This window comes from Podarcis liolepis (genome assembly GCF_965112155.1).
Source record: "Podarcis liolepis genome assembly, chromosome: 4".
Lineage (NCBI taxonomy): Eukaryota > Metazoa > Chordata > Lepidosauria > Squamata > Lacertidae > Podarcis > Podarcis liolepis.
Window position 1 is genome coordinate 106,064,234 of NC_139558.1, and position 26,738 is coordinate 106,090,971.

General features: G+C 50.9%; 1 protein-coding gene across 6 annotated transcripts in view; it reads right to left on the reverse strand.

The window, feature by feature from the left end:
- LOC310705058 (uncharacterized protein) overlaps nt 1–26,738 on the reverse strand; it is a 261,167-nt gene that overhangs the window by 75,768 nt on the left and 158,661 nt on the right. For all 6 annotated transcript variants that reach the window (XM_083499392.1, XM_083499393.1, XM_083499388.1 and 3 more), the window contains one exon: nt 14,045–14,171. In XM_083499392.1, coding sequence (XP_083355518.1) covers nt 14,045–14,171 — 127 coding nt within the window. The remainder of the gene's footprint in view (nt 1–14,044; nt 14,172–26,738) is intronic.

The following is a 26,738-nucleotide window of genomic DNA, read 5'->3' on the forward strand; positions in this document are numbered from 1 at the left end:
CACACACTGATAGGGTTTCTCTCCTGTATGAATTCTCTGGTGCTTAGTGAAATCAGAGCTCTGACTGAAGGTCTTTCCACATTCCATGCACTGATAGGGTTTCTCCCCTGTATGAATTCTTTGATGGGAAGTGAGATAGTTGTTCCGACTGAAGGTCTTTCCACATTCTATGCACTCATAGGTTTTCCCCCCTGTATGAATTTTTTGATGGGAAGTCAGACTTTGGCTGTAACTGAAGCTCTTTCCACATTCCACGCCGCACTGATAGGGTTTCTCCCCTGTATGAATTCTTTGATGAGAAGTGAGATGGGAGCTCTTCATGAAGCTCTTTCTACATTCCATACACTGAAAGGGTTTCTCCCCTGTATGATTTTTTTTATGGGAATTGAGATTAGAGCTCTGACTGAAGCTCTTTCCACATTCCATGCACTGATATGGTTTCTCCCCTGTATGAATTCTTTGATGGGAAGTGAGAGAGGCCTTCAAACTGAAGCTCTTTCCACATTCCAAGCACTGATAGGGTTTCTCCCCTATATGAATTCTCTGGTGCTTAGTGACAGCAGAGCTGTGACTGAAGCTCTTTCCACATTCCACACACTGATAGGGTTTCTCTCCTGTATGAATTCTTTGATGGGAAGTGAGAGAGTCGTTCCGACTGAAGGTCTTTCCACATTCTATGCACTGAAAGGGTTTCTCCCCTTTATGAATTCTTTGATGTTTAGTGAGATCGGAGCTCATACTGAAGCTCTTTCCACATTCCATGCACTGATAGTGTTTCTTTCCATTGAGATTTCTTTGTTGGGAACTGGAATGGGAGCTCTCTCCACACTCCAAATTCTTACGTGGCTTCTCCTCTCTGGGGATTTTGTCGTGTTCATCCTTGTTCTCGATCTGCAATTCATCACAATCTGCAATGGAGGCAAAAAGAGATTTGAGCCTCAGGAACAAATGAAGGAGAACTGAAGGGAGTTGCGTGTGTGTTCATTGTCTTTGTCGTCTGTCATTAACCAATGTATTTATTATTAGATTCTAATGGTTGTTGCATGTTGCTTTGCTTGATATACAGTAGTGGTAAAATTGTAGAATCCTTTTGGAGGAAAGTGTATTTCAGAGGTTTGATGGCTCATAACACCACTTCTTTGGGAGGGAGGCTCATTGAATTTCATTGTACACAGGTTGTACAATGACAATAAAGGTATTATTAATAATATTGTGAAATTATTTTTCAATGGAAAGATAATTTAATCCAGAATGTAATGCAACAAAGTTTGTTCAGTTATCGGTATTTGTCAGGCTGGAGCCAACAAGCGAGCAACAGCAGCTGCCAGACTTGAATGGCTGCCCAGGGGACAAAGGGAGGATTGTTATGGGAAACACAGAGGAAAGTACAGGGGGGAGGTCACAGCCCAGAGAAATACAGGAGTTATCAGACAATAGCTTGTCTGGGCCAGTTTCCAAGCCTCTCAGAGTGCAGTAACGCAGAAGAGAAGGGGTACAAGAAAAGGGGAAATTGACATCATAGAAGCAACAGAAGAGATTCGTCTTCACACGTTGTTTCTGGAGGAAGAGGAACAACGCTGAGGATTTAGTTGAGTCATCATAAGGGTAGCCCCAAGTCATGTGGGCAGAGAGGTCCGGAGAAGAGGCAAGTTTTTTCAGGAATAAAACCAACTTTTACTTCACTGTACGTGTTCAAGTCTTGCTGCCACTACAGCATGACTCAACTCAACTGCTGCTGAGAACGAAAGCCCATCAGATAATTAAGCAAGGATGGCTGAAAAGCGACAGCAGCAGCAGCCCGTGGATATGCAAGCCGGGCAAGGAGCAGCAGCTACGGAGGCTCCAACGGCAGTGGATCCTACACAATTTCTCTGGGCAGAGAATCAAGAATTAAAGATAATATTAGCACGACTGGAAGGAGTGACGGGAGAACAGGCAAGAGAGCTCTCCGACTTATCCGATAGGCAAACTGCAAAAAACCTAGTCCCCCCCTCCCCCACATTTCAATGGGAATAGTGCAGAGTATGACTCCTTCCGAGCCTCCTGCTTATATTGCCTACGTCCTAAAGGGGAAGAATACACAATCGCTTTGAGGTCCTCTCCCCTAGCATGGAAGACGAAGAACAGACTCCATTTGAGGATCTCTCCCTCATTACAGGCGATCAGGTATATGAAGACGAACAGCAAAGTCAGTCCTCAGGGAATGTGCAGGCGACCTTGGAATGGACAGCTCACGGAAGAACCCCGACCAAACCTAAGAGGAGGCGTGTAGTGGTGATAGGGGATTCCCTACTGAGGGGAACAGAAGCAGTGATCTGTGGGCCTGACAAGATGTCTCGGGAAGTGTGCTGTCTCCCCGGGGCTAAGATCCAAGATGTAACTGAACGACTGCAAGAAATCATAAAACCCACTGACAAATACCCCTTCCTCTTGGTTCATGTGGGAACCAATGACACTGCAAGCAATAGAATTCCTGGAGAACAGGCGAAGTCCCGGCAGACTGGAGGAGGGCAAATGTTGTCCCTATTTTCAAAAAGGGGAAAGAGAGGACCCAAATAATTACCGCCCTGTCAGTCTGACATCAATACCAGGGAAGATTCTGGAGCAGATCATTAAGCAAACGGTCTGTGAGCACCTAGAAAGGAATGCTGTGATCACCAATAGTCAGCATGGATTTCTGAAAAATATGTTATGTCAGACTAACCTGATCTCGTTTTTTGACAGAATTACAAGCCTGGTAGATGAAGGGAACGCAGTGGATGTAGCCTACCTTGATTTCAGCAAGGCATTTGACAAGGTGCCCCATGATATTCTTGTAAAGAAGCTGGTAAAATGCGGTCTTGACTATGCTACCACACAGTGGATTTGTAACTGGCTGACTGACCGAACCCAAAGGGTGCTCATCAATGGTTCCTCTTCATCCTGGAGAAGAGTGACTAGTGGGGTGCCACAGGGTTCTGTCTTGGGCCCGGTCTTATTCAACATCTTTATCAACGACTTGGATGATGGACTCAAGGGCATCCTGATCAAATTTGCAGATGACACCAAACTGGGAGGGGTGGCTAACACCCCAGAGGACAGGATCACACTTCAAAACGACCTTGACAGATTAGAGTACTGGGCCAAAACAAACAAGCTGAATTTTAACAGGGAGAAATGTAAAGTATTGCACTTGGGGGAAAAAAATGAGAGGCAGAAATACAAGATTGGTGACACCTGGCTTGAGAGCAGTACATGTGAAAAGGATCTAGGAGTCTTGGTTGACCACAAACTTGACATGAGCCAACAGTGTGACGCGGCAGCTAAAAAAGCCAATGCAATTCTGGGCTGCATCAATAGGAGTATAGCATCTAGATCAAGGGAAGTAATAGTGCCACTGTATTCTGCTCTGGTCAGACCTCACCTGGAGTACTGTGTCCAGTTCTGGGCACCACAATTCAAGAAGGACACTGACAAACTGGAACGTGTCCAGAGGAGGGCAACCAAAATGGTCAAAGGCCTGGAAACGATGCCTTATGAGGAACAGCTAAGGGAGCTGGGCATGTTTAGCCTGGAGAAGAGGAGGTTAAGGGGTGATATGATAGCCATGTTCAAATATATAAAAGGATGTCCCATAGAGGAGGGAGAAAGGTTGTTTTCTGCTGCTCCAGAGAGGCGGACACGGAGCAATGGAGCCAAACTACAAGAAAGAAGATTCCACCTAAACATTAGGAAGACCTTCCTGACAGTAAGAGCTGTTCGACAGTGGAATTTGCTGCCAAGGAGTGTGGTGGAGTCTCCTGCTTTGGAGGTCTTTAAGCAGAGGCTTGACAACCATATGTCAGGAGTGCTCTGATGGTGTTTCCTGCTTGGCAGGGGGTTGGACTCGATGGCCCTTGTGGTCTCTTCCAACTATATGATTCTACAGAGTTGATGAAGCAAGAATAGCCACGTCTGTGGGGCTTCTGGGGGCGGCGGCTAGACAATGGATTCCCCCTTACCTGATGTTAATGACCGCGTGCTCACTAATTTGCCTGCCTTTTTGAAGCTCTTGGACAACATACTCAGGAATGCCGCACAATAGGCGTAGTTGGAACAGGAGTTCCTGAACCTCAGGCAAGGAAGGAGAACAGTAGCAAAGTATTGGTCCAGTTTTATGATGCACGCCTGTCAACTGGAGTGGGAAGGGAAGGCCTTGATTGCCCTGTTCAAAGCAGGACTCTGCGAGGAGATTCGCAATGAACTTGCAGAAATGCAAGGTTGAACACCTTGGAAGAGGTGGGGCAAGCCGCTCTGCAGTTAGGCCTGAGATTCCAGATGGGTTTGCTCAGAAAAAGAAAGAGGTGATACAAAACGGGGGAGTGATGCAAAGGATTTCACAGAGAGAGGAGGGTTGCTGTACAGAGGGGGAACCCTCTACGTCCCAGAAGGGGAACTCTGAGCCAAGGTACTCAGATGAGGATATTTCACCCCTCCCATACCCAAGAATCTCCTGATCATCTCCTGATGGTCTCTGCTGACTCTCCAGAGAAGAGGAGGCGTGTCCTGCCTATCTACTTATTCTGCCCAGCAACATCTCTGTGTGTGAGAGAGAGTCAGTCAGTCAGTGTATCGGAGAGAGTGAGAGTGTTGGAGATCCTAGAGATAAGATTGCTGCTAAGAGCAGCTGCAGACTCTCAGTGTAGCATTGATTTATGCTTAGAATATTCAGCTCTGTATATAGTTTTGTATCATAGTTGTAGTTACAGAATAAAAGGAAGATATTCCACAGAGCTGCTCTCCGAGTGGTTTATACTCTGCAAGACTCTGCAAAACTCTGCTGCGCAACAACTGTATTATTGAGACAGTGAATCCGGTGCTCTCAGCTCTAAGCTGTGAGTCCACAGCACTGTGACCTGTTCCTGTGAGGAAGGAGGTCTCTGGCGGTGCTACCTAGCTCGCCTAGCCCAGTCGGGGTTGAGGTGCATGAGTCCAGTTGGTGCACTGGCTCTCCAGGGCGATGCTGACATCGGTTATGGGCCCAGTCATTGTTCCAGTCGTCTGACCTGGCGTTGTTCCAGTCGTCCCAGTTGCCAGAGGTTTCTGTTGCTGTTTGCCGGACGGTGGAACGGACGCTGCATGCTGGACTGATTTGCGGTGCCCAGAAGCAGAGCTGTTTTGGAGCAGAGTATTCAAGCTGCCGCTGTTGCTGTTGCTGCTGCTTGATTTATGGAGGTATGTTGCTGACTGCCAAAGGAAGAAGATAGCATCCCTGTTTGCCTGTTAATTGCGCTCTGAGTGGGAGAGAGAGTGGCTGAAGGAGTCAAAGCTTTATCTGTGTTGCACGAGGGAAGTGTCTTGCTCTAAGTAATAGCAGACATGGCCTGTGCACATTCTGGCCAGATGGCTCTGTCCTTTCCTCTCCTCACGCCTGAAACCTATGCAGTTTGGCAAGTAAAGATGAAAGCGCTTTTACAGAGGGAAAAGCTATTTCACACGATAGAAGATGACCCTCCCGATGAGGATGCTGATGATTGGGCTGAGTGGCATGCTGCAGACATGAGAGCCCGAGGGACAATTATTTTGAGTGTTTCAGACCACTTGCTGGTGAACTTAGAGGGTCAAGAGACTGCACAAGCTGTTTGGCATAAGTTGAGAGATATGCATCTGAGGCAGAATGCTGGTTCCAGTGTGATTTTCTTTAAGAAGCTGTGCAGGCTGCAGTTGGAGAAAGGTGGTGATTTGCCTAGCCATCTATCTCAATTAAAGCGTCTCAGACAGGACCTTGTTCAGCGAGACCTGGCTATTTCAGAGGCTGTATTTGCAATGCTGATGATAATAGTTAAGAACCGTTTATAAGATTGTTTTGTTAATACGCAATAAATTTTTTTATAAAAGAACAAGAAGTGTTTGTGTGGTGATCTGAAGAGGACAACAACCAGGCCTGACAAATACAGCATTAAATATTAAAAACTTCCCTGAACAGGGCTGCCTTCAGATGTCTTTTAAAGAAAAGATAGCTGATTATTTCCTTCACATCTGAAGGGAGGGCGTTCCACAGGGCAGGTGCCACTACCGAGAAGGCCCTCTGCCTGGTTCCCTGTAACCTCACTTCTCGCAATGAGGGAACCGCCAGAAGGCCCTCGGCGCTGGACCTGTGTCCGGGCAGAACGATCGGGGTGGAGATGCTACTTCAGATATACTGGGCCCTTTAGTGCTTTCAAGGTCAGCACCAACACTTTGAATTGTGCTCGGAAATCCACTGGGAGTCAATGCAGATCTCTCAGGACTGGTGTTATGTGGTCCTGGCAGCCGCTCCTAGTCACTGCTGCCAAGGAGTGTGGTGGAGTCTCCTACTTTGGAGGTCTTTAAGCAGAGGCTTGACAACCATATGTCAGGAGTGCTCTGATGGTGTTTCCTGCTTGGCAGGGGGTTGGACTCGATGGCCCTTGTGGTCTCTTCCAACTCTATGATTCTATGATTCTATGATTCACCAGTCTGGCTGCTGCATTCTGGATTAATTGCAGTTTTCGAGTCACCTTCAAAGGTAGCCCCACGTAGAGCACATTGCAGTAGTCCAAGCGGAAGATAACAAGAGCATGCACCACTCTGGCGAGACAGTCTGCGGGCAGGTAGGGTCTCAGCCTGCATACCAGATGGAGCTGGTAGACAGCCGCCCTGGACACAGAGTTAACCTGCACCTCCATAGTCTGTAAACCCTGCGCACGCCCAGCCAATGGGGAAACAGGAGAAAGAACTTGCACTGCATGTAGCTAGCTTGTGTTTTGCTAAATTTGTGTGTGCCTACGTTTGGACACCCGTGCTGCTCTTTGCTGCTTCACCAATTTTGTTCAGATTTTATTTTGAGGGTCTCAAACCCACCTGTCCAGACTGAGAAATCAGTGGTCAGCATATTCTGCCGTGGGCAGTGAGGACATCCAGTCCTCATCATAATCGTGTTTTTAATGGGACTTGCATGTACCTCTGAAAACCTTGGGATTCCCCTAACCTAGTGACTCCCTCTTGTGTGTGGATGGGGATGGATGGTTTGGCTACATGAGGAAGATTCCCACTTCAAGAATACCGTATTTTTTGCTCTATAGGGCGCACCTGACCATAGGGCGCACCTAGTTTTCAGAGGGGGAAATCAAGGAAAAAGATAAACTGTCCGCTTCTCCCAGACCTTCTCCCTGCTATTGCAGGAGGTGGGGGAATCCCCCCATCTCCCGCAAAAGCCCACAGGAGGGAGAAGGGACTGACTCAGTCAGTCAGTCCCGTCTCCATCCTTGGGGAAAAGCCCCCAAGAGCGGAACACTCTTTAAAGGCTGCGTGGCTCCTGCGGGCTTTTCTACGAGGTGGGGGAATTCCCCTACCTCGTATGTCAGGGAACTGCCATCAGAGGCACGGGAGAAGGAGAGGGTCTCTGATTCTGCAGGGGAAGGTCCAAGTGCTAGAGGGAGACTTAGCCGGGAAGAAGGGGAAGAGAATGAGTGTAACACCAGGGATCCAGGAGAGCCCAAGCACCCCGCTGCCCACGCCCACCCTGCGCAGGAGGCTCCCGCGCAGTGAGAGGCGGAAACGATTGGGCGTCAAACAACTCTTATGTTGGCAACGCTTTAAGAAACGCCCACAGACAGATTCTACAAGTGACTAAGGGCAGCCACGCTAATATGGGCTGCGTAGTCCGGAGGGTTTAACCAGGCAATCCGATGCTCAAACGGAGCAGGATTACGCACGAGTAACTCCCAACCACTACAGCAATTTGTCTGTCTCTGAAAGATGCTCGTGCGCAACAAGCAGAAGGGGGCATCATGAGTAAGACCGGAGGAACTGGAGCCACGGGAGGGGTGGCTGGAGGCCAATCGCTGGAGGAGAGAAACCGCGATTTGGAAGAGCACATAGCCATCCTGACGGCGAGGCTGGAAGAACGACGGTCGCTGGATGCTCAGGGGAAACCCACCCCCATAGCGAGGAAGGTACCGGGACCGGTGCACAAGTTTGGGGGAAAACCTCAAGAGTATGGGGCGTTTAGAACAGAAATAGAATATGCCTTGAAGCTGCAGAAAAATGATTTTGAAAATGACGCAGCCAAAGTTGCTTATATTGTGGGGCACTTGCAGGACGGGGCGAGAGAGTGGATTCGGCCGCTTATGGCGACGCAGAATGACGCCATGGAGGATCTATCGAAATTCTTTCAGCCGATGGACGCAATGTTCAGTAGCGATGTGCAACAGAGTGTGACCAAACGGGAACTGCTAAGCTGTAAGCAGGGAGAAGGGTCAGTTAGAGACTATTGGTCACGTTTTGCAATGATTGTTCATCGTCTGGGGTGGCAGCTGGACTCGAAACCCATACAAATGCTATTTGAGGAGGGGTTGTCACCAACGGTCAAAGATGAGCTTTCGTGCGCACCCCGCCCACAGTCTATGGACCATCTGACCAAGGCAGCCCTTGCGATTGGAGTAAGACAGGAAGCGTGGGCTCATGAGAGGCGGGAAGGGAGAGAGCAGCGTTGTCATGACTACCACATTCCTAGAATGCCTAGGCAGCCTTCCCCGCCGGCGGAGCCAATGGAAATAGGCGGTGCGCGCGCCCAGGAAGTTTCAAACGCCAGCGAGAGTCGCAAAAAGGAGGGAAAGGATGTAAAAACGACCAAGAAGTGTTTCCTTTGCCAAAAGCCAGGACATTTTGCCAGAGTATGCCCACAAAGAAAGGCCTGGCAAGGAATGGTGGGGGCAGTGGGGGGCGAGGAGGAGGAACCCCAAGCTCCGGAGCAGGGAAACGGAAACGCTTGGCTGCCAATCAGCGGGCACAGCAGCCGAGCGCACAACCAATAAATGTGCCCAAACCAGATTCTCCAAGGGCAGCAATTGCCATTGAGGTGGTGCTTGAACTCCCAAATGGGCACCCAGTGAAGGTTCAAGGTATGCTGGACTCAGGAAGCTCATGCAATTTTTTTAGCAGGGACTTTGCCTTAGAGCATCAGCTTCACCTGCTACCTCTGGATGCACCTCTGCAAGTCACCACCATTGATGGGAGGGAACTGATTGGGGGGGGAAGTTACGCACCAGACCCCACCTATGAGAATGAGAGTGTCCAGGCACTCAGAGACAATCGCCTTCCACGATGCCTCATTAGCGGGTCCCCCGATATTATTAGGGATGAGCTGGTTAGCGCAACATGATCTGGTGGTGGCGTAGCATCAGAGGACCGTCAGCTTTGGGTCTGACTACTGCCTGCAGCACTGCCTAGGAGGGGAAACGCCAAGGATGAGCGTAGCCCGAGTGGCAAGCACTGCAGTGGAGGGTAAAGGGAAGGTGCCACCACAATACGCTGATCTGAAGGAGGTTTTTAGTGAAAAGGAGGCAGATAGACTGCCACCCCACAGGCTGTTTGATTGCCAGATCAATTTGCTCCCTGGGGCGCAGCTGCCGGTGGGTAAGCTGTCAGACAGAGAGATGAAGGAGTTACGGGACTTTATCGACAAGAACCTACAGAGAGGGTTTATAAGAGAGTCCAAGGCAGTGGGGGGCAGTCCAGTATTTTTTGTGGACAAAAAGGACACTGATAAACCGAGACTGGTCGTGGACTTTAGGGGGGTAAATTTGGTGTCAGAACCTGTGACTTTCCCTATGCCCAGAATTGATGACATTCTGACGAGAGTGAGGAAGGGAAAGATTTTTACCAAGCTAGATCTGAGGGGGGCTTACAACTTAATCCGGATGAGAGAGGGGGATGAATGGAAGACCACCATGTTCACACCCCTGCGGGCCTTTGAATATCTCGTTATGCCTTTCAGATTACAGTCAGGCTCCGCCTGTTTTCAAGCGTTCATGCACCACGTGTTGGGGTCTCTGCTTTACAAGAACTGTGTAGCATTCCTGGACAACGTCTTGATTTATTCAGAAAATGAGGAGCAACATGTGAGAGATGTCAGGGAAGTGCTACAACGTTTGCAGAAACACCAGTTGTGGGTCAAGCTAGAGAAATGTCAGTTTCATGCCCGAGAGGTGGAGTTCCTGGGGTACACGCTATCTGACAAAGGCTTAGCGATGGACCCAAGCAAGGTGCAAGCAGTATTGGAGTGGAAGACCCCAAAGACACGAAAGGATGTGCAGAGGTTTCTAGGTTTTGGCAATTTCTACCGGAAGTTCATCAAGAACTTCGCACACTTGACGGCCCCAATCACGGACTGTCTCAGTAGTAAAAGAAAGTTTGTGTGGACGGAGGAAGCCCAGCAATCCTTTGAAAGATTGAAGAAGGCATTCGCGTCGGAGGAACAATTACTACATGTGGATTTGGAGAAACCAATGAGGGTGGAAACGGACGCATCAGACAGAGCCATCGGGGCGGTTCTGTTGCAGCCCGGACGGAACCAGCAAGAATGGAAACCGTGCGCCTTCTTCTCGAGGAAGCTGAGCAAGTCGGAACAAAACTACACCGTGTACGACCGAGAATTGCTAGCAATTTACGCCGCCTTTCGTCGGTGGCGCCATTTGCTGATGGGGCGCAGCATAAGATCCAGGTCTGCACAGATCACAAGAACTTGGAATATTGGCGGACAGCACGGGTGCTCAACCAGAGACAGATTTGCTGGGCGCAGGAGTTTTCCAAGTTTTCTTTCGAAATCCAGTATGTGCCCGGCGAGCAAAACGTGAGAGCAGACGCTCTTTCACGGAAACCAGAGTACTTCGAAGGAGAAGGGCCGCCGGAGACCTGTCACGTCATACCTGAGGTCCGATGGGTGTGTGTGGGTACTCTAGTGGGCACGAGAGAACTGGCAGGACTCACTAGGGACGATGAATTCGCCCGGACCAAAATCAGGGAACTCCAAGAGGGGAGGGGAGCACCAGAGGGGTTTGAAGAGAAGGAAGGGGTGTTGTACTACAGGGGGGTGATGTACGTACCGGGGGAGGCTCTAAGAAGAAGGGTACTCAAACAACTACATGACACCCCCACAGCGGGACATTTTGGGCAACACAAAACCATGATGCTGGTGACCCGACAATTTTGGTGGCCACGGGTGAGGGAAGATGTACGTGAATATGTAAGAGGGTGTGACCGCTGCCAGAGGGCCAAAGGGGAACGCACGATGCCAGCAGGTTTGCTGGAACCCTTACCCACGCCAAACAAACCCTGGGAGGTGGTGTCAATTGATTTCATGACGGATTTGCCCTAATCAAGGGGAAAAACAGCAGTGATGGTAGTAGTAGACTTGCTAACCAAAATGTGCCACTTTATCGCCTGCTCCCATGTGGTGACGGCGGAAGAAACGGCACGGTTGTTTGTAGAACACATTTTTAGGCTGCATGGCGCCCCCTTGAGGGTTTTATCTGACCGCGGAAAACAATTTACTTCCCGGTTCTGGAGGAAGCTCATGAGCCTACTGCAAGTCGAGGTCAGCTTCTCGACAGCGAGACACCCAGAAACCAATGGGCAGGCGGAAAGGGCCAACAGTGTACTCCAGCAATACTTACGCTGCTACGTTAGCGAAAGGCAGAATGATTGGGTAGAGAAACTAGCGCTAGCAGAATTTGCGTACAATAATGCTGAACATGTGTCCACCGGTATGAGCCCCTTCTTGGCCAATTATGGGTGTCATCCCAGGGCATTCCCGGGCAATGAGGAACAGAGCTGGAGTGTGCCTGCGGCTGAACAGTTTGTGGAAGAAATGGAAGCGTTACATCAACAGCTCAAGATGAACCTAGAAAGGGCCAAAGCCAGTTACAAGAAGCAAGCAGATAAACACAGGAGGGAAGGGGAAACCATTAGGGTGGGGGATCGCGTGTGGTTGTCCACTCAAGGGTTACCCTTTAAGGGAGGGTGCAAGAAGTTGCAGCCCAGAAGACTGGGCCCGTTTGAAGTTATACAACAGATAAACCCAGTGGCGTTCAAGCTCAGGTTGCCCAACAACATGAAAATACATCCCGTGTTCCACAGGTCCTTACTTTCACCACACAGAGAGGGGCGGGAATTCGAGGGGCGGGAGGTAGAAGTCTTGCCACAACCACAGGTAGAAGAGAGGGAACACCAGAGCTCGGCCGCAGAGATAGTGGATTCAAGGTGGCGAGGGCGGCAGGTGCAGTACTTGGTGGCGTGGGAAGGAGAGCCCTGGTCGGAAAACACGTGGGTGCCGGCAGAGGCAGTTGGCGACGAGCATATGGTGGAAGTGTTCCACCGACAGTTCCCAGATAAACCCAAGCCCTTAGAGCGATTCTGGGAAGAACAGTTCGGCACCACGGAGGAGGAAGAGAGTTTCGAAGGGTTTTCAGAATCCGAAGAAGAATCGGATTGGGAGTCATTCCTTGGGTGGGAACCTTAGCAGGTGGGAAGAGGTGTTCACACCCACAGATGAGGAGGAGAGCTCTTTCAGGGGTTTCCTTGGCTCGCCGACCAGAGAAGAGGCCGCAACAGAGCACCCGGGTCGGAGGGGGAGTGAAGGGGGCCCTGGGAGGGAGGTGGATGTCAGGGAACTGCCATCAGAGGCACGGGAGAAGGAGAGGGTCTCTGATTCTGCAGGGGAAGGTCCAAGCACTAGAGGGAGACTTAGCCGGGAAGAAGGGGAAGAGAATGAGTGTAACACCAGGGATCCAGGAGAGCAACGGGACAGGGAGGTGCAGGGGCTCCAGGACTCTTCATTGGAAGTTAGCGAGGAGAGCCCAAGCACCCCGCTGCCCACGCCCACCCTGCGCAGGAGACTCCCGCACAGTGAGAGGCGGAAACGATTGGGCGTCAAACAACTCTTATGTTGGCAACGCTTTAAGAAACGCCCACAGACAGATTCTACAAGTGACTAAGGGCAGCCACGCTAATATGGGCTGCGTAGTCCGGAGGGTTTAACCAGGCAATCCGATGCTCAAACGGAGCAGGATTGCGCACGAGTAACTCCCAACCACTACATCGTAGAAAAGCCGGCAGGAGCCGCACAGCCTTTAAAGAGCGTGCTGCTTCCGTGTGCTTTTGCGGGAGGTGGGGGAATTCCCCCATCTCCCGCAAAAGCCCACAGGAACCACACACCCAGGTCCAGGAGCAGCGCGGAGGCGTCGCACGAGCCTGTGGGGCTGGCAGTGGGGGCAAGCGCTGCTTTTCCCCACTGCCAGCCTCAAAGACCAGACTCTCCTGGCTTCAGCGAAAGCAATGCAAAGCCTCCGGAGCGCATGCTTCAGAGGCTTCGCGTTGCTATCGCTGAAGCCAGGGAGCCTGCATTCACTCCATAGGATGCACACACATTTCCCCTTCATCTTTGGAGGGTAAAAAGTGCGTCCTATAGAGCGAAAAATACGGTAACAGAGGGCATGAGGTAAAATTTTGTGTGTCTTGCTCATTCGTAGTGCCTGGATGACTGGCAAAGCATATTTGGGTCGAGCTAGAAATGGTCCATGAGGCCAGATCTATGAGCTGACCATCATCTTTTAGAAGACATCTGAAGGCAGCCCTGTTTAGGGAAACTTTTAATGTTTAATAGACTATTGTATTTTAATATTCTGTTGGAAGATGCCCAGAGTGGCTGTGGAAACTCAGCCAGATGGGCGCGGTATAAATAATAAATTATTATTATTATTATTATTATTATTATTATTATTATTATTATGCCAATTCCCAACTGGAGGCCAAAAGCAGACTCCATCAATTATGGCTCCCAAGAGGGGACCATCTTGCCAGGGACTCCTCCGAGAACAGAGCCCAGTTTACTTAATCCTGTCGGGCACAACAGCATCCTTCAGACCCTGCTGGGCCCTTGGGTGCTTCTCAGCGCATCAAGGTAGGTAAAACTGTGGCCTCTATTCCTGAAGGTGGATGCTGAAATGAAAAACCTGACAGGAGCTACCTAGCTTTCCTAACAACTCTGAAGCTGACATTTAAGATGCCTGGGCAGTTCAGACCAGCCGAATCGTGGTATAAAAAGGCAGAACTGGAGGAAGATGGTTCACAGAAAAAACTGTAATTTACTCTTTCTTGTGGGGGTGTTAGGTTCCCAGGTGTTGAAGGGGGCGCTGTTGAGCTCTGTGAAAATATATGAGGTTTGTTACATAGAGGTATGTTTTGAATTTCCTGGCAGATAGGACGATCCCACAGGGAGCCTTACCAAGAGAGGCCACGATCCCCCAATTCTCCTCCATGACGTCCTTATGCAGAGCTCTCTGGTCAGGATCCAGCAACGCCCACTCCTCATCCGTGAAACGAACAGCAACATCTTCAAAGCACACTAGACCCTAAAAGAAAAAGGGAAATGTCCTCTTCTGAGACAGCAGAAATATGATCTGCTACACAATGCTCTGTTGTTTCCTTCCTGTTAATTGCTGCGTTGTTTCAATAGGATTGCTTTGCTGCACATTTCTATTATGGATGTCTATTTTGACGTTTTAATTGAATTATTTTATTCAGCTTTTAATTATGGGTATTCATCTTTGTGCAAATAGGTGGTTCTCTTCCTTGTGGATTTCAAGTCATCCTGCCTACGCAGGGATTCCAGTTTCCCAGATGGAAGGATCCCCTTTCTCCTCTCTTCATGTCCTATTCTGAAGAGGATCCTTCCCAGTGCCCCACAGCCAGATTCCAGGGGTTCAAGGGGGCATGGAGAGGGGAGGAATAGGGGGCAGGCTATATTTCGCAGCAGATGGGGCTGGCTAGGTGAATCCTGGACACTATTTGTTATCGTCTGTCCGCTGCTTAGAAGCCTATTTTAGCATTCAGTGATGAATATAGAAATACAAGAAGCCTAGTTTGGATGGCCATCTGTCTTGGAGGATCTAGCTGAGACTCCTGCAATGCAGGGGGTGGGACTTGATGACCCTTGGGGTCCCTTTCAACTCTAGGATTCCATGAAAACTGCAACTACAGGTGAATCCTACAGGCGAAATTCAGAAGGCTGGTGTCACAGAGTTATCTGGGCAGGAAATCCCACAGTTCACAGCTGGAGTTAACTCTTTATCAGCAAGAACACGATATTCACAGACTTGGCTGAGTTTTGGGCTTCATGAAAACAGCAGCTCATTCCTGGAGGGTCTGTCAGTTTGCATTTCTTAGTGCAGAAAGTATGGATCTGATATTGATATTTCCTATTCAAATTACAGGGGTACCTCGGGTTACATCCGCTTCAGGTTACAGACTCCGCTAACCCAGAAATAGTCCCTTGGGTTAAGAACTTTGCTTCAGGATGAGAACAGAAATCGTACGACAGCGGCAGGAGGACCCATTAGCTAAAGAGGTGCTTCAGGTTAAGAACAGTTTTAGGTTAAGAACGAACCTCCGGAACAAATTACGTACTTAACCCGAGGTACCACTGTATGCTTAGTGTTAAGGTTTAGACTTAATACAGTGGTACCTTGGGTTACATACACTTCAGGTTACATATGCTTTGGGTTACAGACTCCGCTAACCCAGAAATAGTCCCTTGGGTTAAGAACTTTGCTTCAGGTCAAGAACAGAAATCGTACGGCGGCAGCGGGACGCCCCATTAGCTAAAGTGGTCTTCAGGTTAAGAACAGTTTCAGGTTAAGAACGAACCTCTGGAACAAATTAAGTACGTAACCAGAGGTACCACTGTACGCTTAGTGTTAAGGTTTAGACTTATTATAAGTTGTGGTAAGTTTCACTTAAGTCTGCTGCAACTGGATTTCTTATGGAGGGGGCCAATCCTGAATGTTTTGGATTTGGGACCATTATGCTCATTTGTCTTCAGTAGCAGTAAAGCTCTGCTGGATGAAATACAATTGCCTCTGGTCTATTTTGGGGGATCCTGCAACGTATTTATGTTTTCACTCTGGTAACTATACATTGGAGTTCTGCCTGGATCAATACTGAGTAAAATTCCATGACAGGGTCTTCCTTCACGAAATCAGCTGCTGAGAGTGAAGCCCCCTGGCTCCCCACAGCTTTCCAAGTCCCCTCCTCTCTGGGGTTTCTGGCAAGTGCAGCCTGCCTTAGCTCCGCCATTGTCAGATGTCTCCTGGCTCTGAGAGACAAGCAGGGAGGGTGGCTTCTGGCAGAAGGAGAGGGAGCCCCCGGTGGCTCCTCCTTATCCTGACTCACCTCTGCCTCTCGACCTCCTTCCTCCCACTCGCCTTCTTCCTCTTCTGCCTCTGATTCTGGACTGCATTCTGCCACAGAGTCTCCCAGCTCACTAAGCCCTGTTGCCCCTTCAGCTTCTGACACCTCCTCTTCCCAGACTCCTCCCACTTCTCCCTCTGACCTCTCATCCTTCCTCCACCTCCACTCCTTGGGCTCTGAGCTATCTTCCCTTCCTGGCTCCCCGGCTGCTTCCTCCCACCACTCCTCTGTGCCCAACCAGTCCATGACATTGCTCCATCCCTCGGCCTCTGTCCCCACAAGGCAGCTTCTCCTGACCTGATCTGGTTCCACAGCCGCTGCTTCCCTTCTGCCCCCATGAAAAGGCGGATCAGGAGGTCTTGCCGGCATCATTCTGTCACCTGCAAGAGAAAAAAGGTAAGCAGGATGCCAGGAGTGCCTGCTTCTCTCACAGGTGTAACAGGGCATCTCTAACTACAGATGGGCCTTTCAGAAAGCCTTTCCTGCTGAGTGCATTTGGACGTTTGTGCCCATTTCATATGTTAGTTGTGCAAAACTACTTCTCCCTTCCTTTGGACCCTTGATCCCAACTGTCCTCCCCCCCCAAAAAAGAACTCACAGATTAGTTAGAAAACCAACAGAATGAGACCAAACGGAGAAAAGCCACCTTCCTCCTTACCCAGGGGCCTCTTTCTGGTGTCCAACGGAGGCCTCTCTGCCTCACAGGAACCCAGGTCCATTTCTGCAAAGAGATCCCTTTTCTGAAAGAACAAGGATTCAAAACAGTAAATGAATGGTAAGTAGTATTAGAAAAAGAATGACAAAGACAAAAACTTTAAATGTGTTAGATCTCATTCCCAGAAAAAGGATGGGCCAACAGTAGAGCATTATGGGATGTTCTCCATCCTGTTTGGAGCCCCTTGGGAGTATCCAGAGCAAAGTCTCTCTCACCTGCTTTCTCTCCTCTGCCTGACTCAGGAGGAAACCTTCGGCCAGGGCCACCGCCTGCGAACTGGTCTCCGCTCCACAGTCCCTCACCCAGCTCTCCATCTCCGGAGGAAGGACAGCCAGGAACTGCTCCAAGATCACCAGGTCCAGCATCTCAGCTTTCGTGTGCCTTTCTGGCTTCAGCCACTGGTGGCAAAAGTGGTAGAGTCGGCTGCAAACCTCTCGGGGTCCTTTGGCCTCCTGGAAGCAGAACTGCCTCAACTGCTGGCTCTGCACCTCTGAGTGGAGGGTGTCCTCCTCACCCAGGAACATCTGCCCAGAGTTTTCCCAGAATCCCCCACTGCTCTCAGTTTGGTTGGCATGGCCTCTTCCTGCTCTAGGGCCAGCTGAGTCTTGCTCATCCATCTGTGCTCTCAGGAAGCCTCGGAGAGATTGGAAGGAACCCTTTGGTCTTCTGCCAAGTTCTGTCTGTCTTAATGAAAATCTCTAGCAAATCCTACAAAGCAAAAACATTGTTTAGTTACAGAACTAAAGAGGAAACGAAGGAGAGCAAAAAGGTTCCGTGAGCAAGAATGGATGAGTCTTTCTTGGAACCAGGGCTAACCAGCCCAAACCATGAGATATCTTAAAAAGACGGAGGAGGAGGAGGAGGAGAAGGAGGAAGAGGAGAAGATGAAGAAAGCAGCCTCTATCCTCCTAGAAGGAAGATTGAAATGCAAAATGTGGAGGCAACGGAAGGGATTTCTGGGAGATGAGTCAGCCTTGTTGCTCCTGCCTTCCAGTAAATAATAATAATAATAATAATAATAATAATAATAATAATAATAATAATAGTAGTTGTTGTTGTTGTTGTTTAGTTGTTTCCGACTCTTCGTGACCCCATGGACCAGAGCAAGCCAGGCACGCCATTATTATTATTATTATTATTATTATTATTATTATTATTACTATTTATTATTTATACCCTGCCCATCTGGCTGGGCTTCTAACAAAATATTAAAATACAGTAATTCATCAAATATTAAATGCTTCTGTAAAGTAAATGCATGAAGTCAGAACTGACTGAACAGGGAGTCATTTGTATCTTGTGAAAAAGGGATGCTTGGCTCTACTGGGGATCCTCATCCGGGGTCCTCAGGAGTCTTTCTCCCCCCCACCCCCACTTCTGGGCACGTTTCCCCCCTGCTTTAGTTTCCTTTTCTTGCACTTGGACTCTCTGCCGCTCTCAAGACAGACTCCTGGGGTGGGGTCCCTTTTTCTTTGCTCTGAGGGCCAGGTATGTATCTAGTCAACCCCCTGAGGGCCAAGTGGACGGGGCCAAAGACATCTCCCTTGGAATTTAGGCAGCTAATTTATTATGATTATTCTCTTAGATAGCTTAACACACGCACAGCCCTTGATGCCAAGGTCCCTGGAGGCTCAGGGAGTAGCAGCGCCCATTTCCGGCTGCTTTGCCAGCAACAATCCCTTTGGGAGAGAGAGGATGTGGTCCTGGGATGCCCTGCTCTGGGTGCGAGGGGATTGCTGCCGTGGCCTCCGTGGGGAGCTGCCCTGGGAGACACTGGGAAACTGGTCCCCAATGCAGCAGCCAGACTCTGGGCTGGGATCCCTCTCTTTATTCCTGGCCTTTCTCTCCCACCTTTTTTTTTGGGGGGGGGGGGCTAGTCCACCTCCTCGTCCATCTTTGGAAAACCATTTGCAGATATTTCCTCTATTGTGCAATGGGACTCCTTTGTTTGAAGAAGGAGATTTCGGGGGAGTCATTGTTTTTCTGAAAGGGGGGGTGGAAGGCCAACTGAGTTTGGGACCCTCTGATCTGCAGGAAGGAGAGCGTGGCAGACCTGGCCCCTCCCTGGCAGGACCCTCTCCTCCCTGACTTGGGGTCCCCCCCAGGCCCCCTCCCCTGCTGCAGCCCTGGGACCCCCACCAGATCCCAGAGACAGAGAGAGGAGACTCACCAGATCCCAGAGAGAGAGGAGACTCACCAGATCCCAGAGAGAGAGGAGACTCACCAGATCCCAGAGAGAGAGGAGACTCACCAGATCCCAGGAGAGACACCAAAAAAGGAAAGGACTGGGGAGGGAGTGCTTTGGCTCTGGAGGACCTGCCCCCCTTGCTTCCTGGCCTCTCTAGGAAGGCAGCTCGGTTCCCTTTAACCCTTGCAAGGCAAGTCCGCCCAGCTCAGCCCCCCCCCCCCCCCGCATTGCACACTCACGTAGCCAGGGCAGAACTCTGATTTCTATTATTTTCTGTCATTTTGAATGGCTCTAAGGGGGCAGCTTCCTCCTGGCTCCGCCTATGGGGGGGGCCTTTGGCTCTTGGCTGGGCTCTGAGCATCTCCCTCCGTCCCTTTGGGGGGGGGGCCTTTGGCTCTTGGCTGGGCTCTGAGCATCTCCCTCGGTCCCTTGGGGGGGGGCCTTGGGCTCCTGGCTGGGCTCTGAGCATCTCCCTCGGTCCCTTTGGGGGGGGGGCTTTGGCTCTTGGCTGGGCTCTGAGCATCTCCCTCGGTCCCTTTGGGGGGGGGCCCTTTGGCTCTTGGCTGGGCTCTGAGCATCTCCCTCGGTCCCTTGGGGGGGGGCCTTTGGCTCTCGGCTGGGCTGAGCATCTCCCTCGGTCCCTTTGGGGGGGCCTTTGGCTCCTGGCTGGGCTCTGAGCATCTCCCTCGGTCCCTTTTTTTGGGGGGGGCTTTGGCTCTTGGCTGGGCTCTGAGCATCTCCCTCGGTCCCTTTGGGGGGGCCTTTGGCTCCTGGCTGGGCTCTGAGCATCTCCCTCGGTCCCTTTTTTGGGGGGGGGCTTTGGCTCTTGGCTGGGCTCTGAGCATCTCCCTCGGTCCCTTTGGGGGGGGGGCTTTGGCTCTTGGCTGGGCTCTGAGCATCTCCCTCGGTCCCTTGGGGGGGGGGCTTTGGCTCTTGGCTGGGCTCTGAGCATCTCCCTCGGTCCCTTTGGGGGGGCCTTTGGCTCTTTGCTGGGCTCTGAGCATCTCCCTCGGTCCCTTTTTTGGGGGGGGGCTTTGGCTCTTGGCTGGGCTCTGAGCATCTCCCTCTGTCCCTTTGGGGGGGGGCTTTGGCTCCTGGCTGGGCTCTGAGCATCTCCCTCGGTCCCTTTGGGGGGGGCCTGTGGCTCTTGGCTGGGCTCTGAGCATCTCCCTCGGTCCATTTGGGGGGGGCCTTTGGCTCTTGACTGGGCTCTGAGCATCTTCCTCGGTCCCTTGGGGGGGCCTTTGGCTCTTGGCTGGGCTCTGAGCATCTCCCTTGGTCCCTTTGGGGGGGGGCTTTGGCTCTTGGCTGGGCTCTGAGCATCTCCCTCAGTCCCTTTTTTGGGGGGGCTTTGGCTCTTGGCTGGGCTCTGAGCATCTCCCTCTGTCCCTTTTGGGGGGGCCTTTGGCTCTTGGCTGGGCTCTGAGCATCTCCCTCGGTCCCTTTGGGGGGGCCTTTGGCTCTTGGCTGGGCTCTGAGCATCTCCCTCTGTCCCTTTTGGGGGGGCCTTTGGCTCTTGGCTGGGCTCTGAGCATCTCCCTCGGTCCCTTTGGGGGGGGGCCTTTGGCTCTTGGCTGGGCTCTGAGCATCTCCCTCGGTCCCTTGGGGGGGGGCCTTGGGCTCTTGGCTGGGCTCTGAGCATCTCCCTTGGTCCCTTTGGGGGGGGGGGGCTTTGGCTCTTGGCTGGGCTCTGAGCATCTTCCTCGGTTCAAGAAGTGGCAGAGAGACATTTCTAGATTTGTCTGGCAGGGCAAGAAGCCTGGAATAAAATTTAAAATACTAACGGACGCAAAGGAAAGAGGTGGAACAATTGGATCTGATTTGTTTACAAGAAACACATATAACAAGGTTACACAGGAAACTATTGATTAATAAAAGACTTGGTCAGGAGTTTATTTCATCGGACAAGGTTAAAAAAAGAGGGGTAGTGATTTACGCAAAAGAGAGATTACTACCGAAATTTATCTTTAAAGATGACCAAGGAAGATTTGTGGCAATTGAAATTCAAACACAGGGAGAAAAATTTTTGATAGTAGGTGTTTACGCACCAAATCTGATTTTTTTAAAAAAAAGTTGCATGAGATCCTGATGAACTATTTGGATTACAATGTGATTTTGATGGGAGACATGAATGGAGTGGTATCTACACATATGGACAAGGCACAAAGACAGGTAGTCACTAAGGATGGTAGATGTTAAGTTGTGGGCGAACATAGCAGATGACACAGTGATTTCTCCAAAGCAGCTCTTTATTTTGTAAGCTGGAACAGAACTGAACAGCAGACAGCTCAGCCGGCCTGCTTTTATAGGCAGCCGGCTGTCAACATTGTAGCAACAACAACCCAGGGTTTCCCGCCTAAAATAACTGACGTGGACCTGAGTGAAAACTATCTACACTATCCCCCTGCTGGCCCAGGGTGAGAACTTCAGTACATAACACCCCTCCCCACTGAGATAAGGCGTTAGTTACAATTGTAATGGTTTCCTTATATACAGCACTACGCGTAATGGTTCAATTAGGCACAAAAGCATATCGGTTACATTTCCCATACTTAGACCAACAGTGATACATGTCCAACAACATAGCCTTTCAAAAAAGTTGGGCGCTTGGAAACTCTGCCAGACCGCCGGGGACTGGTAGCCAAGTCCGGGGGGCCACACAATTCTTGCTGAGGCTGTGGTGCAACCCTAGGTGGCGTTGAAACCATATCCCCTGGATTCGCTGCTGTGGGTGGAGCCTCCGCAAGTGGAGTGGTCTGAGTCTGTGGTAAGTCTGGCAGACCCTCTGAAGAGGCTTGGTTCGGCTCCACGCTGGCAGTTTGCGAGGGAGGTGTAGGTGGAGCCTCGCCATCTGTAAGTGTCTCTTCTGGAGCCACAAGCGCAGTTGGGGGCACCACGATAGTGTCCAAGTCCCCAACCCTGCGCCTAAGCTGGTCTATATGCCGGCGCCACAAGCGTCCGTCTTCGAGTGCCACCTGGTACGAGCGAGGTCCAGTGACTCCCACTACTGTGGCTGGCACCCAAGGAATGTCCCCCACATAGTTCCGGGCAAAGACCTGGTTTCCTGGAACAAATGACCGTGGCGCGTTGGCACAGCCTGGGGGTTGGAATAGGCGCCCACCACTACCATAAAGATCCGGCCGTGAAAGGGGCCAGCCAGATCAATGTGCACCCTCGACCAGGGTGTCTTTGGCGTCTCCCAGGTGTGTCCCTTAGCTGCCGGTGGTGCAGGCCTCGACTCCTGGCACGCTTGACAGGCGGACACCCAGGCAGTGATGGCATCGTCCATGTTAGGCCACCAGACGTAACACCGAGCCAACGCCTTCATTTTGACAATTCCCGGGTGGCCAACGTGCAGAGCCTCCAGGACGCGTTGATGGAGTCTTTCGGGAATCACGACGTGGTCTCCCCACAGCAGACAGCCGCGATGAGCCGAGAGTTCATGTTGTCTGGTTGCGAAGGGCTGGAACTCCAATGCGAAAGGCTCTTGTGGCCACCCCCTCCACACCCAGTTGAGCACACGGCTGATGGTGCGATCCTGGGCAGATGCGGAGGCCACAGTGGCAGCCGATACAGGCGCTGCCGGAAGATCCTCAATCAGGAGGAGCGATGAAGCTGGAGCTGGGTCTTCCACAAACGCTGGAAGAGGGCAACGGCTGAGGGCGTCGGCATGGGCCATCGATTTCCCCGGGCGATGGACGAGCCGGTAGTGGTAGGCAGCCAGGAAAACAGTCCATCGCAGCATGCACGGTGAGAGGACCGGTGGAGTTGGACGATCACCGGCGAGGAGTGTTGGGATTCGCAGGATACTGGATAAGTCTGCAGGCTTCAACAGGATGATGCAATACTCTGCTGGGTCACAGTGACTCAGCAGGAGTGTGATTAGTGTAATTGGCTATCACCTGTTTTAAAAAGGAAAGCCTGTTTAACAGGGGGTGTGGTGGTTGTGCTGTAGTGTGGTGGTGCTGTGGTGGAGAGTATTCGTTTGTAAGTACACTGTATGGACTGTTTCTTTTGTAAATGCCTGTATATAGCTCACATTAAAAAGGACTGCACTGAAAAACCTGGAACTCTTAATGCTTTGCTGAAAACGCCGCGTGGAATACGCGACAAGGAGGCCCAGGAGCGGCTTGTGGTCAGTGATGAGGTCAAAAGTCCTGCCATAGAGGTATTCATGGAACCTCTTCACTCCAGCCACAAGTGCCAGTGCCTCCTTGTTGAGCTGGCTGTAATTCCGTTCCGTTGGAGATAGCGTCCTGGAAAAGTAGGCCAGCGGTGCTTCTCTTCCATCTGGAAAACGGTGACTAAGGACAGCGCCGATGCCAAAAGGTGAGGCGTCGCAGGCAAGGACCAGCGGCCTGGCTTCACTGTACTGTACCAGCACACTGTCCGATGAAAGGAGAGCCTTGACCGCGTTGAAGGCCGCCGTCTCCCGATGACCCCAGGACCAAGGCATCTTTGTGCTGAGGAGTCGGTGAAGAGGCTCAGCCACCGTGGCTTTGTGGGGCAGGAACATGTTATAAAAGTTCAGTAGCCCCAGGAACGCCTGCAACTCTGTCTTGTTCTTTGGGATGGGGGCCTGCTGGATAGCGCGGATCTTGGATGTGGTCGGGTGAAGGCCAGAGGCATCGATAAGATAGCCCAGGAAATCTACCTGTGGAACGGCGATCTGGCACTTCTCCCTCTTTACCTTGAGCCCGGCCTCTTGGAACCTGGTCAGCACGGCACGGAGGCGCTCAAACAGCTGCTGGTGTGAGTCTGCGGACACCAAGACGTCATCAAAATATGGTACCACGCCCGAAAGCCTTGCAGCCATAAGGCTTTGGAAGATGCCTGGAGCCACACTCACCCCAAACTGCAACCGGCGGCAACGGAATGCCCCTCGGTGGGTGACGATCGTCTGGGCTTCAGCAGTGGCATCATCAACGGGCAGTTGTTGATAGGCTTGGGCAAGGTCCAGCTTAGCGAAGACCTTACCCTCACCCAGGGAATGCAGCAGGTGTTGGACAACAGGAACCGGATAAGCGTGCTGCTGAAGTGTCTTGTTGATCGTGCACTTGTAGTCGGCGCAGATTCTCACTGACCCGTCTGGCTTGACAGGCGTGACGATGGGGGTTTCCCACTTGGCGTGGTCAACCGGCTCCAAAACTCCTTGGGCGATCAGCTTGTCCAGTTGTTCATCCACCTTAGCCTTGAGAACAAAGGGAACCCGGCGTGGCTTTAGCTTGATGGGGGCGACTTGTGGATCAAGGCTAAAGGAGATGGGCATACCTGTATATTGCCCCAAAGTGCCATCAAAAACCTCGGCAAAGTCTTTGACCAGACCCTCAGTCTCTGCGTTAGAGATGCAGTTGATGCCGGTGACTTCCAGGCCGAGGGCATCAAACCAGTCTAGCCCTAGGAGGCTTGGCCGCTGACCTTCTACCACCACCAGTCGGAGCAGGCCCGAAAAATCCTTGAAGGCGATCCAGAACCAGCCAACACCTACCACGGGAATGTCGTTTCCCTGGTAGTCTCTCAGGTGTACGCGGTGAGAGTCGAGTTGCCTTTTGGACACTCTGGGTACCAGTCTTTTGATGGTGCTCCATGACACGATGGACAAGGCAGACCCGGTGTCAATCTCCATGTCACATGGAGCTCCTTCAATGAGCACCGTGACGTTCAGCTTGCGTCGCGTAGGCGAGTCGGTTTGGCCAGTCGTGGTTCCAGACGGGCAGCGGCAGTTGGTGAGAGCGAAACAGCTTTCCTTGGCAGACTGGAGTGAAGACTTGGACTTGCGAGTCGGTGAAGGGGGGTGTCAGACGGAGCCGATCAGCATACCTTAGCGATGTGGCCCCTTCTGGAACACTTCCTACAGGTGGCGTCTCTGAATCGACACTTGGCACGGGAATGGTTGCCTCCAAAGCCGGCACATTCTGGTTGGCTCTTGGACTTCTGTTGGAACTTCCTGCGCTCCCGCTTTGTCTGGTGCACGTCATCGTCTTCACTGGAGGATGCCTCATCACTGCTGGCCTCTTCATGATGCACTGGAACTGGCTTCCTAGCAAGACGCGGGCTGCTGGACTTGCGGATCTCCTGGGCGGAGCGTTCAGCAGCTTCTGAGGCCACAGCCTCCTCAATGGCTTTCTGTAGCATGAGGTCTGGCTTGGCGAGGAGACGTCGTTGCAGATGGATGTCCCGGACCCCGCAGACGATTTGATCCATCAGGGCATCGTCTAAGTCTCGGAACTCGCAGTGCATTGCAGCCTGTCGCAGGGCGGTGGTGTAGTTGTTGATTGACTCCCCCTCTGCCTGGTTCCAGTGGTAGAACGCATGGCGGGCAGCAATCTTGGACGGCTTTGGTGCGTAGTGGTTGCGGAGCTTCTCTTGGATCGTGTCCCACGGTGTTGCCTGGACTGCTTCAGGCGCAACCAACGCTCGGGCCGTCTCAAACACCTCAGGCCCACAGAGGCTGAGGAATAGGCCCCGCTTACGCTCCTGTGATACTTGCGTCAGCTCGTTGGCTTGGAGGTAGCAGTCGAACCGAGCGAGGTAGGAGTCCCATGATTCAGAGGCTGGCGCAAATGGCGGTAGAGGCACAAGTGAAGCCATGATTCCGATGCCGGAGAGAAGGGCGATGGATGGAACACCGTGCTCTAGCCAGAACAGTCAGCTCTGAATTGGTTCTGTTCAGTGATTTCGCTCAGTGATTCAGCTCAGTGATTCAGCTCTGCTCAGAGGTGGCTGCATCTGGCTGTGCTCTGATGTCCATCAATCCCATCCTCATCGCCAGTGTTAAGTTGCGGGCGAACATAGCAGATGACACAGTGATTTCTCCAGAGGAGCTCTTTATTGTAAGCTGGACAGAACTGAACAGCAAACAGCTCAGCCGGCTGTCAACATTGTAGCAACAACAACCCAGGGTTTCCCGCCTAAAATAACTGACGTGGACCTGAGTGAAAACTATCTACAGTATCCCCCTGCTGGCCCAGGGTGAGAACTTTAGTACATAACAGTAGACTACCAAAAACTTTTTTTGAGATGACAGACAACTTGGATTTAGTTGATATTTGGAGAACAAAGAACCCTTTGGCTAAAGAGGGAACCTTCTTTTCTGAAGCCAAAATGACATGGACTAGAATTGACCAAATATGGGTAACTAGAGGAATGACACCAAAGACAAGTAACTAGAGGAATGACACCAAAGACAAGAAAAGTGGAAATCTGCCCAAAAACCTGCTCCGATCATAATGCTGTCAAGATGGAAATGAAACTAACACCAACTGGTTCCTTCAGATGGAGGATGAACGACACCTTATTTAGAGATGAAGAAGTGTTTAAGAAGGCCCAAAAAACCTTGAGAGACTACTTTGAGATAAATATGAGCACCAATGTGGAAAAAAGAGTAATCTGGGACGCTAGTAAAGCTGTTATGAGAGGGTTCTTGATACAACAGAATGCATTAAAAAAGAGAATCCAGAATGAGAAGGATAAAATTTTGGAGAAAATAAAGGAAAGCGGGGAAAAATTGAGAGCAAAACCCAAGTCACAAGAGATTTTGAGAGAAATAAAGTTATATCAAGTGCAATATATGAAAATGTTAAATCAAGAGATTGAATGGAAAATTAAACAAATGAGACAAAATGAGACAAATGAGACAGAAGACATTAGAGTCGGCTAATAAATGTGGGAAACTGTTGGCTTGGCAAATGAAAAAAAGACAAAAATTAAATACAGTTACAAATTTAGAAGTGGAAGGAAGGAACATACAGAACCCAGCTGAGATTAGAAATTGCTTCCAGAGGTACTTTAAACAACTATATACACAAGGGCCACAGAAAGAAACTG